This window comes from Eulemur rufifrons, chromosome 15 (assembly GCF_041146395.1).
Source record: "Eulemur rufifrons isolate Redbay chromosome 15, OSU_ERuf_1, whole genome shotgun sequence".
NCBI classification, from domain to species: Eukaryota; Metazoa; Chordata; class Mammalia; order Primates; family Lemuridae; genus Eulemur; species Eulemur rufifrons.
The window spans coordinates 42,222,485-42,235,055 of NC_090997.1; the positions used below are offsets into that span (position 1 = coordinate 42,222,485).

The 12,571-nt window shown below is 37.6% G+C and overlaps 1 protein-coding gene across 50 annotated transcripts in view; it reads right to left on the reverse strand.

The window, feature by feature from the left end:
- SNAP91 (synaptosome associated protein 91) overlaps positions 1 to 12,571 on the reverse strand; it is a 139,984-nt gene that overhangs the window by 79,530 nt on the left and 47,883 nt on the right. For all 50 annotated transcript variants that reach the window (XR_011235504.1, XM_069487543.1, XM_069487552.1 and 47 more), the window contains 2 exons: positions 10,645 to 10,738; positions 8,901 to 9,012 (listed from right to left, as the gene is read on the reverse strand). Coding sequence is in view for 49 of the 50 variants with exons in the window: in XM_069487543.1 (XP_069343644.1) it covers positions 8,901 to 9,012; positions 10,645 to 10,738 (206 nt within the window). In the remaining variant the exon portion in view is untranslated. The remainder of the gene's footprint in view (positions 1 to 8,900; positions 9,013 to 10,644; positions 10,739 to 12,571) is intronic.

The window sequence follows — 12,571 nt, forward strand, 5'->3', positions numbered from 1 at the left end:
GCCTGGTACTGGCACAAGTACAGGGACACAGACCAGTGGAACACAACAGAAAATCCAAATATAGAACCATCCTCATATAGTCACCTAATTTTTGACAAAGCAGGAAAGAATATACTCTGGGGACAAGAATCCCTATTCAATAAATGGTGCTGGGAGAATTGGTTAGCCACTTGTAGAAGACTGAAACAGGACCCACAGCTTTCACCTCTCACAAAAATCAAATCACGGTGGATAACAGACTTAAACCTTAGGCGTGATACAATCAGAATTCTAGAAGAAAATGTAGGAAAGACTCTTACAGACATTGGCCTAGGCAAAGAATTTATGAAGAAGACCCCCAAGGCAATCACAGCAGCAACAAAAATTAATGAATGGGACATGATTAAATTAAAAAGCTTCTGCACAGCCAAAGAAACAGTTCAGAGAATAAACAGACCACCTACAGAATGGGAAAAAATTTTTGCATACTATACATCAGATAAAGGACTGATAACAAGAATCTATTTAGAACTCAGGAAAATCAGCAAGAAAAAATCAAGTAACCCTATCAAAAAGTGGGCAAATGACATGAATAGAAACTTCTCGAAAGAAGATATAAGAATGGCTAACAAACATATGAAAAAATGCTCAACATCCCTAATCATCAGAGAAATGCAAATCAAAACCACAATGAGATATCACTTAACCCCAGTGAGAATAGCCTTTATCAAAAAAACCCAAAACAACACATGTTGGCGTGGGTGCGGAGAGACAGGAACACTCATACACTGCTGGTGGGACTGCAAACTAGTGCAACCCCTGTGGAAAACATTATGGAGGTATCTTAAACAGATTCAAGTAGACCTGCCATTTGACCCAGCAATCCCATTACTGGGCATATACCCAAAGGAAAAAAGGTCATTCTTTAACAAAGACACATGTACCCGAATGTTTATAGCAGCACAATTCACAATAGCAAAGATGTGGAAACAACCCAAATGCCCATCAATACATGATTGGATTAGTAAGCTGTGGTATATGTATACCATGGAATATTACTCAGCTATAAGGAATGATGAAGATACGACATCTCTATGGTTCTCCTGGAGAGAATTGGAACCCATTATATTAAGTGAAGTATCCCAAGAATGGAAAAACAAGCATCACATGTACTCACCAGAAAATTGGTTCCCCTGATCATCACCTAAATACACATCTGGGAACAACACCAATTGGATGTCAGACTGAGGTGGGGGGTGGGGGAGGGGATGGGGGTATGCCTACACAATGAGTGCATTGTGCACCGTTTGGGGAGTGGTAACACTTGAAGGTGCTGACTCGGGAAGGGGGGGGGTGGGGAAGGGAGGGATATATACCTACATGATGGGTGCAATGCGCACGACCTGGGGAACAGACACGTCTGGAGCTCTGGCTTGGGGGGAAAGGCGGAACAGGAGCAACGTATGTAACCTGAAATTCTGTATCCCCCATAACAAGATGAAATAAAAAAAAAAAAAAAAAAAAAACAGTATATAACTATAAAAAAAGAAAATATTGCATTGGTTAGTCTGGGTCTTTTGCCTCCCCATATATACTTTAAAATTAGTTTGTCAATATCCACAAAATAACTTGCTGGAATTTTGTATGGTACTGCATTGAATCTATAAATCAATTTAGGAAGAACTGACATATTGACAATGTTGAATCTTTCTACCCACGAACATGGACTATCTCTCCATTTATTTAGTTCTTTGAATTCTTTCATAAGAGTTTCCTCATATAGATCTTATGGAAATTTTGTTAGGTTTATACGTAAGTATTTCATTTTTAGGGTACTGATGTAAATAGTATTGTGTTTTTAATTTCAAATTCCACTTATTCATTGCTGGAATATTAGAAAGCAATTGACTTTTGTATATTAACCTTTTATCCTGCAACCTTGTTAGAGTTACTTATTAGTTCCAGCATTTTTTTGGGGGGGGGGGTCAATTCTTTTGGATTTTCCACATAGACGATCATGTCATATGTGAACAAAGATAGTTTTATTTATTTATTCCCAATCTGTACACCTTTTATTTCCTTTTCTTTTTTATTGCATTAGCTAGGACTTCCAGTGTGATGTTGAAAAGCAGTGGTGAGAGGGGACACTTTGCCTTGTTCCAGATGTTAGTCGGAAAGGTCTTAGTTTTTCACCATTAAGTATGATGTTAGCCATAAGTTATCAAGTTGAGAAAGTTCTCTATTCCTAGTTTACTAAGAATTTTTATTGTGAGAAGGTGTTGGATTTTGTCAAATGCTTTTTTTCCGGCATACATTGATATGATCATGTGATTTTTCTCTTTTAGCTTATTGATGCAGTGGATTACATTAATTGATTTTCAAATGTTGGAACAGCTTTGCACACCTGGGTAAATCCCACTTGGACATAGTATATAATTCTTTTTATACATTGTTGCATTTAATTTGCTAATATTTTGTTGAGGATTTTTCATCTATGTTCATGAGAAATAATGATCTGTAGTTTCCTTTTCTTGTAATGTCTTTGTCTGGTTTTGGTGTTAACATCATGCTGGCCTCGTAGAATGAGTTATGAAGCATTTCTTCTACTTCTGTCTTCTGGAAGAGATTGTAGAGAATTAGTATAATTTCTCACTTAAATATTTGATAGGATTTGCCAGTGAACCCATCTGGACCTGGTGTTTTCTGTTTTCAAAGTTATTAATTATTGATTGAATTTCCTGAATAGATATCGAGCCTGTTCAGGTTGTCTATTTCTTCTAGTGTGAGTTTTGGCAGATTGTGTCTTTTCAGGAGTTGCTCCATTTCATCTAGGTTACCAAATTTGTGGGCATAGAGTTGTTCATAATATTCTCCTATTATCCTTTTAATGTCCATGAAATCTGCAGTGACGTCCCATCTTTAATTTCTGGTATCAGTAATTTGAGTCCTCGTTTTTCTTTCTCTTAGCCTGGCTAGAGACTTACTGATTTTTACTGATCTTTTCAAAGAACCAGCTTTTGGTTTTATTAATTTTCTCTACTGATTTCCTGTTTTCAATTCCATTTATTTCTGCTGTAATTCTTACTATTTTTTTATTCTGTGTACTTTGGGTAACTTACTTTTTTCCTAGTTTCCCAAGGTAGAATCTTAGATGATTGATGATTGATTTTTATATCTTTCTTCTTTTCTATGCATTCAATGCTATAAATTTCCCTTTAAGTGCTATTTGCACTGCATTCAACAAATTTTGATAATTTGTATTTTCATTGTCATTGAGTTAAAAATATTTTAAAATTTCTCTTGAGATTTCTTCTTTGACCCATGTGTTATTTAGAGGTGTGTGGTTTAATGCCCACTTGTTTTGGGATTTTGCAGTTATTTTTCTGTTACTGATTTTTAGTTTAATTCCATTGTGGTCTGAGAGCAGACACTGTGTTATTTCTATTTCTTTTTTTTTTTTTTAAGAGACAGGGTCTCATTCTATCACCCAGGCTGGAGTGCAGTGGCACCATCATAGATCACTGCAACCTTGAACTCCTGGGCTCCAGTGATCCTCCTGCCTCAGCCTCATGAGTAGCTAGGGCCAGGCATGTGCCAACACACCCAACTAATTTCTTATTTTTTTTGAAGAGACAAAGGCTAGCTATGTTGCCCAGGCTGGTTTTAAAGTCCTGGCCTCAAGTGACACTCCTGCCTTGGCCTTTCAAAGTGCTGGGATTACAGGCATGAGTCACTGTGCCTGGCCTGATTCCTATTCTTTTAAATTTGTTAACATAATGTGTTTTATGGCCCAGATTGTGGTCTGTCTTGGCGAATGTTTTATGCAGCTTGAGAAGAATGTGCATATGCTGTTGCTGGATGCAGTAGTCCATAACTGTCCATTATATCCAGTTGACTGATGGTATTGCTGAGCTCAACTTTATCCTTACTGATTTTCTGCCTGCTGGATCTATTTCTGATAGAGGGGTATTGAAATCTTCAACTATGCCAGTGGATTCATCTATTTCTCCTTGCAGTTCTAGCTGTCTTTGCCTCACAGATTTTGATGCTCTGCTCTTAGGTGCATATATAATATAAAGGATTATTGTGTCTTTTTGGAGGATTGACCCCTTTACCATTATGTATGCCTTTCTTTATCCCTGATAAGTTTCCTTGTGGTGAAGTCTGCCCTGTCTGAAGTTAATGTAGCTACTCTTGCTTTCTTTTGATTAGTGTTACCACCACATACTTTTCTCCTTCCCTTTACTCTTAATTTATGAGTGTCTTTATATTTAAAGTGGATTTCCTGTAGTTAACATATAGCTAGGTCTTGGGGTTTTTTGATGCATTCTGGAAATCTTTGTCTTTTAATTGGTATATTTAGACCATTGAAGTTTAAAGTGATTTTTGATATTGTTGGATCAGTATTTACCATATTTGTTACTGTTTTCTATTTATTGCCCTTATTCTTTATTTTTATCTTCCACTCTTTTTCTGATTTTTGTGGTTTTAACTGAGCATTTTATGATTCTATTTTCTCTCCTTTGTTAGCATATCAGTTATATCTTTTTTTTTTAACTTTTCTTAGTGGTTGCCCTAGAGTTTGCAATATATATTTACTTTCAAATAATACCATACTACGTCAAGGCAGTGCGAGAATTTTATAATAAGAAAACATCCTAATTCCTCCCTATTATCATTTGTATTATGGCTGTCATTTATTTCACTTACATATGAGCACACATGAGCATATATAGGTATATATATGTACATACATATAATACATTGTTTTCATTATTTTGAACAAACTGTTATTTAGATCAAGAATAAGAAAAATACAACTTTTTATTTTACCTTTACTCATTCCTTCTTTGATGCTCTTTCTTTATGTAGATCCAAGTTTCTGACCTACATAATTTTTCTTCTCTCTAAAGAACTTCTTTTAACATTTTTTGCAAGGCAAAAATTGTTGTCTACTGGCAACAAATTCCCTCTTTTTTTCTTTTTTTTTTTTTTTTTGGTCTGAGAAAGTTTTTATTTCTTCTTCACTTTTGAAAGATAATTTAACAAGGAAAAAATTTTCTAGATTGGTGTGGTTTTTTTTTTTTTTTTTTTTTTTGGTCTCAACACTAAATATTTCACTTCGCTCTCTTATTTTTTTCATGGCTTCTGAGGAGAAGTTGGATGTGATTCTTAGTTTTCCACCTCTATAGACAAGGTGTTTTTTCTCTCTGGGTTATTTCATGATTTTTCTTTATCTTTGATTTTTCTGTAGTTTGAAAATGATATGCTTTGTGGTGGTTTTGGGGCATTTATCCTACTTGGTATTCTCTGAGCTTTCTGGATCTGTGGTTTGGTATCTGACATTAATTTGGAAAAATTCTCAGTCATTACTATTTCAAATATTCCTTCTGTTCCTTTCTCTCTTTCTTTTCCTTCTGGTATTCCCATTACATAGTCCTTGAATACTCTGCTCTTTTTTTTGGTTTTGTTTTTAGTCTTTGCTCTCTGTGCTTTTTAGTTCTAGAGGTCTCTGTTGATATACCTGCAAATTTAGATTGATATTTCCTCATCTGTGTCCATTTTATTAATAAGCCCATCAAAGGCATTCTTCGTTTTTGTTATAGTGTTTCTGATCTCTAGCACTTCTTTTTAGTTCTTTAGGAACCCATCTTTCTGCTTACATTGTCCATCTGTTCTCTACTTTATCCACTAGAATCATAATTGCTTCAAATTCCTAGTCTAATAATTCCAACATCTCTGCCATGTCTGCTTATGATGCTTGCTCTGTCTCTTCAAACTGTTTTTTTGTATTTTAGTATGACTTGTCATTTTTTCTTGATAGCTGGCCATGAGGTATCACGTAAAAGGAACTATTGTTAACAGGTCTCTAGTAATGTGGTGTTAAGGTGTGGGGGGAAAGGAAGTGTTCTATAGTCCTATGATTGGGTCTCTTTTAGTGAGTCTGTGCCTCTGGACTGTCAACTTCACAAATGCTTCTCAGTTTTTTCTCCCCCCTTAGGTGAGACAAGAGGGATACACTGGATTACAGTTGGGTATTTTCCTTTCCATATAGGAAGGCTAAGAGCTGGTTGGAGTCAGGTATTTCTCTTCCCTCAGGTCAGTTGGTCTCTGATAAAACTCCAGCAGGTTAGGCTCTGATTAAACAGTTTCTCTTGAGTGCTCTGGCATATTTCAAAATAGTTTCTTTCCCCCTTCCCCTGCTAGAAGCACAAGGGGCTTTTTCTTCAATATTTACTATGGGAACTTGGTCGAGCTCCTGGAGGTAAAACAAAGGTATATGTACTCCATTTGGGTCCCCTGGAGTTTTTAACTCTCAGACTTGTCCACACTGTGCCTCCAGCAATTCATCAGTTATAGTTCAGGTTTTCCTACCTTAGCACTGGTTCCCATGGCAATTTCCACTCATGAGTGTCTGTTTCAGTAAGCCATGACTCCCTGTGTTCACCTGTCTGTTTCTCCAATCTTGGGGGCAGAGGTTTGCCCTGTGTCCTTAGCTTTCTGGTGGATCCAAGGAGAACTGTTGATTTTTCAGTGTGTTCAGCTTTTTACTTACTGTTGGGACAGAGTGGTGACTTCCAAGATCCTTACATGTGGAACTGGAAACTCAAAGTCAGCTTTATACACCCACACTTTTCAGAGAGACTGATTCTAGTCTGATATTACTCCCTGGGGACCCAAAATGTCACTATATGTTCTAGAATCTGAGTGGAGGCTTTATGAGAATTAAGTTATAAAAAAAATTAGACCCAATGGATGCTCAAAACTATCTGTGGTTGTCTTCTCAGCTTTATGAATACATAGTTTGAACAGACATATTTTGAAATATTAATCAGCAGAATCCTCACACTGGTTTCCTGATTTCTGCAAAGATGCAGAGGTAGCAATTCCATCACATCCCCAACTAACTTGCACATTTGGTTCATGCAAAAGATGAATGAATTTTAGATGTTAACAGTAGGTTATGAATCCTACTTTCAGAAATCCAGATGTATTCTCTTTAACTATAGGAAATTCAACATACCTCCTGATACCTGATAGACAGCTATTGAAATAGAAAATGCTTTTATCTTTATCCTAATAAGCAGAGAACATTGGAAGTAGTTTGCTCTCCCATGGCTTGGATGCCAGTACACCCTCACTGTTTTATTTCCAGGATATCAACCTCTCTGGCTGTCATAATTCCATAAGATATCACTTTGGTGACATCATACTGATTGTAACTATTGGGCAAGAATTTTAGTTATGCTAGGTGTCTTGATAAGTCACATGCATGTCAAAGGATGGGAGACAGAATGCATGAAAATTCAGAGACCTTCCACCTCAATAAAATTTCTGAAGGTCCAAAAGTCTGGGCATTTCAGAGAAATCCCCTCCATGTGAAAGGCAAATTTTGTACCATGTTGCACTCTCTGTAACTAAAATGGAGGCAAAAGTTTGCTGAGCTCCTTTGGCTTTGGAGGCAACATACAGGATATGCATGCGTGTGCTGCTTTAAGCAGAGTATCTGTTGAGGTATCAGATATGAGTGGGACCCAGATCAGCAGAGATTCTGCAACTGTTCCAAACTGAAGCCACATGGGCCTTTGTTTCAGCAGATCTAAAGGAATTCCAAACGTCTACAGCAGATTCAGTGCTGTGGAATGCCTCTGGTACACTCCAGTACTGGCCTCCACTGCTTTGGAGCAGAGCCATGTCTTTTTCAGACAGTAACTAATCTCCTTTGGAAAAACTGCTCTTGGCTTACATCTAGAGACTTAGATCCTGACCACAGAACATCAAGTGATCATCAGGCCTAAAGTGGGTGCTATCCAATGTACTAAACCATAAAGTAGGACAAACGCAAGAACACTCCATCATCAAATAGAAGTGGTATATAAGAGATCAGCTGCGAGCAGGTTGTGAATAATCAGGTAGGCTGTCTGAACAGATGGCTCACATTCCCAGTACACCCACTCTTCTGTACTGTCATTTCTCCCGTTTCTCCCTCAAATCACACCTATGGTCTCCAGAGAATTTCTTATGGGCAGCTGACTGAGGAAGAAAAAATTCAACTTTGGTTTAGAGATGGTTCCTCATGCTGAGACCAGCTGGAAGTGATCTGCTGAATCATATCTCCATAACAGGGGTGACCTTGACAGCAGAAAGAAATCTTCACAGTAAGCCAAACTTCCAGCAGTATATCTATCTGATTTTCCACTTTTGTCAAAGGAAAGATGGTAAAACACATGGAACTACATCCAATTATGGGTAACAACTAACCATTGGCCCGAATGATAAGGAACCTGAAAAAAATAAAGTTGGAGGATTGGTGACAAGAAGGTCTGGGGAAAAGGTAGTGGATTGACCTTTTAGAATGGATAAAGAGCACGAGACTATCTTCACCACATGTGAATACAAACCAAAGGGCATATACCACAAAAAGGCTCTCAAAACTCCTGGGGACAAGAGGACTCTACAGGAATTGGCCATGACATCAGAAATGGAGGTTATGAATGGGCTGAACAGCACAGGCTTCCCACCACCAAGGCTTATGTGCCTGCCATCACTGCTGAGTCCTCAGTTGGCCAACACCTGGGATCAATGCTGAGCTTCCATCATAACAGCACAGTCCAGGGAGATCAGCCGTCCACCCGGTAACATGTTGAGGGTTAATTCCTTTTATTAGGGAGGACAGCAGCAATGTGCCCACACTGTAAGGGATAGTTAGCCTAGATACGGATTTACTCTCTCTGCCCATATTGCTCAGCCAGTGCCCCTATCTGTGGACTTACCCCCCATCATGGTATTCTGCACAACACCACCTCTGCCAAGGCACTTACTTTATTGCCCAAGAGGTGAGACAACAGACTCACCCCAAAGAATTCACCATCTTACCATGTATCCCATCAGCCCAGATGAGTTTCAGTAGTTATACCTACCGAGTAAGTTAATAACTCCATCATTGTAGCAGGCAAAAAGTTTGATAAGATCTTTGAAAAGAAGCATAAATGCAGCATTTATGACACCATTTGTTAGTTCATTTGGATGCACCTAGAAAAAGATGAAAATTTTATGTTAGCTGCATATCACCACGTCAGATTTTTTCTCCCATCACATTAAAATGTCTCAAATAATTACTAAGAAATTCACGCATATCCTATTAATACAAATGGTGGGTAACTCACTGAGCAACCCTACCGATATCAAAAGATGGGTTGTACCTATTTTTGCTTCAATTTAAGGTCAATGAAGTTAGGTCCTAGCAATTAAGAGACATACATATATTCTGTTTGACCAATGATCCATAGATCAATCAAATCCAACTTTTGAACATCTGTTCTTTTTGTTCTTTTTACTATGTTATATAACTTTCTTCCAATTCCCAATTAGGTCTTTGTGAAAGAATTCAGGCTCCAGGGGCCTGCAATGACTCAGAGAGGAAGAACAGCATTGGGAATACTTCAGCAAACTATCCTAAAATAATCCTTGAGACTCTTAGCCATTCACCCATCAGTAAAATGGGTGATCTCTCTAATCACCAACACAAAGGAGCATAATTTCTCCCCCCACCTCAATTCTTATTCATAATTCCTCAGGCTCTGTTCTTTTTCCCTTTATGACTTTTTTCCTGTAAAGAAGAACACTTACTAAGAGCAGGAAAAGCAAAGAAAAATAAGGAAAAAGAAAAAAAGCTAAGAGAAGCAATTCCATAGATATTTAGTTAAGTCTTTATTATAAAATCTGTCAAAAATAATTAGATGGTTTTCTCAGGAGTTAGGTGTTATGACTTGGATTCAGTTATAGACTAATCTATATCATCTTAACAGAGACTTTAAGTTACTAATATTTGAGGAAAATCTTTGTTTTAGGCAGCCACCAAAATAGAGGAAAGCTAATAATGTGAGTTAACAATCTTGCTACATGTCAAAATATTCTTTTCATGAATCAGATTTTTAAATTAAACTTACTTCGAGATAACAGTGAATTTATATGCAGTTGTAAGAAGTAACACAGAGAGATCCCATATACCATTTACCCAGCTTCTCCCAATGCCAGTGCCTTACAAAACCACAGTACAGTACCACAACCAGGATGTTGACAATGACACAATCCACCGACCTTACTCAGATTTCCCCAGGTTTACTTGTACTCATTTGTGTGTATGTATTTAGTTCTATACAATTTTAACACATGTGTATGTTGGTGTATCCACCACCACAGTCAAGATACAGGTATAGTTTTAAGAGACAAATCATGCCGATACTGCCAGGAAGGACTAATGTTAGCTATGATAAAACAAAAATAATTCATTGGTGGATAGTGTCATTTAAGCAGTCTACATAAAATGGTTTCTAACAGCAGGTCACATTTATTTAGTTGCCTGAAGTTACATCTTGCAGACACTTCATCCTGTCAAGTACAACAGGAGGCCACCATACTGCTCAGAACATGAGGTTCCAAGAATATTATTTTTTACATGACTGAAGTAAACACCTGGTAAACTGGAAAATCTGGGGAACCTAAATTATCTCTTATGAGCTTAACAACTTGAACTAAGTATTCATCTAAATGAGGGAGATCTAAAGCTGCTTCCTGAGGAAACCTTTAGATTTACCTGTAGCCCACTTTCAAATGAGAGATAATATTAATTATGTAAGAAACATTTTCTGGTGAGATACATACGTCAAATTCAAGCAGTGCATCAATTTGTCCCTGCAGTATTGGCATACTCTTTAATAGCTTCTCTGGAGCCATTGTCCTCATTACACCATCGGCCCTACAATTTTTTAAAAAAGAAAAGGATAAAACTTCCTGTACATGAAAAATTCAAGACCATATGCATTGTTCTAAACTGCCCCCTCACACCAATTTAGTTAATCTTATGGGATCACTTTGAAGTTTTCAGAGGTTGTAGTTGTCACTCGTCTCAGTACTATTAATACTTCCTCTTATCCATCCTCCTCAACCATACAAGCAATGCTTGCTTCCTCTCTGCACTGTCCTCTGGAAAAAAGCATTGTGGTGTGGATAAAAGAGGTCAGTTGAATTTCCGAATAAATTTTTCTAAATCTATAACAGACGTAATGTTAAAAATACAAGTTTTCTTAAAAGCCAGTTTTTTTCTTTTGTTGAAAAAGAGAAAATATGTCTTAGAAATCTACAAAACCTATAGGACTAGGAGAACAGAGTTTAAGCTATTAACCATCAAGTGAAGAAAAATACACGCTGACATGCACGCTTTGCCCAAGTGGAGATAAGAGTTTAACCAGCTGCAGAAGACTGAAAGTTAGTGCTGAGGGTGTCTCAGAGGGGGCACTGTGCCCTGCATCCACCAACAATCTCTTAGAAAGCCCCTGTATCCAGTGACGGTCAAGGATGGTAGTATTACAACAGCTGAGGAAAATACCCAGGTGATGTGGAAGGGCTAATAATGGCAACTTTCAGGATCTCCTAACCCCAGTGGTGAGGAAAGCACCCCAAAATATCCTTAAGTGTCCACACAGGGGTACAAGTTTCTAAGAAGGCCACAGACCTACTGCAAAGAGGTCACAATGCAGCTGGGAATGTCAGCAATGGCTGCAGTGCCATGTAAGAAGTCAGGGGTAGTATAGACATTTTGACAATGTTGATTCTGCTGAGGCTACAGTAACCAAAACAGCATGGTACTGGCATAAGAACAGAGATGTAGACCAATGGATCAGGACAGAGAACCCAGATATAAAACCATCCTCATATTGCCATCTGATCTCTGACAAAGAAGATAAAAACATACATTGGGGAAAAGAATCTCTATTCAATAAATGGTGCTGGGAAAACTGGATAGGCACATGCAGAAGACTGAAACAGGATCTGACCACTCACAAAAATCAACTCATGATGGGAACAGACTGAAGCCTAAGGCATGAAATCATAAAAATTCTAGAAGAAAATGTTGGAAAAACTCTTACAGACAACAGCCTAGGCAAAGAATTTATGAAGAAGACCCCAAAGCAATCACAGCAACAACAAAAATAAATAAATGGCACCTGATCAAATTAAAAAGCTTCTGCACATCCAAGGAAACAATCATTAGAGTGAATAGACAACCTCCAGAATAGGAAAAAATATTTCCATGCTATACATCTGATAATGGCTGATAACTAAAATCTATAAAGAACTGAAGCAAAACAGCAAGAAAAAAAATCAAACAACCCCATTAAAAAGTGGGCAAACGACATGAACAGCAACTTTTCAAAAGAAGATAGACTAATGGCTAATAGACAAATGAAAAAAATGCTCAAAATCTCTATCAGGGAAATGCAAATCAAAATCACAATGAGATATCCCTTAACTCCAGTGAGAATGGCTTTTATCAAAAAGTCCCAAAACAAAAAATGCTGGCATGGATGCAGAGAGATAGGAACACTCATACACTGCTGGTGGGACTGCAAACTGGTACAACCTCTATGGAAAGTAATATGGACATACCTCAGAGAACTAAAAGTAGAACTACGATTTGATCCAGGAATCCCACTACTGAGTATTTACCCAAGGTATAAAAGGCATTCTATAAAAAAGATATCTGCATCTGAAAGTTTATAGTAGCACAATTTACAAGGGCAAATACGTG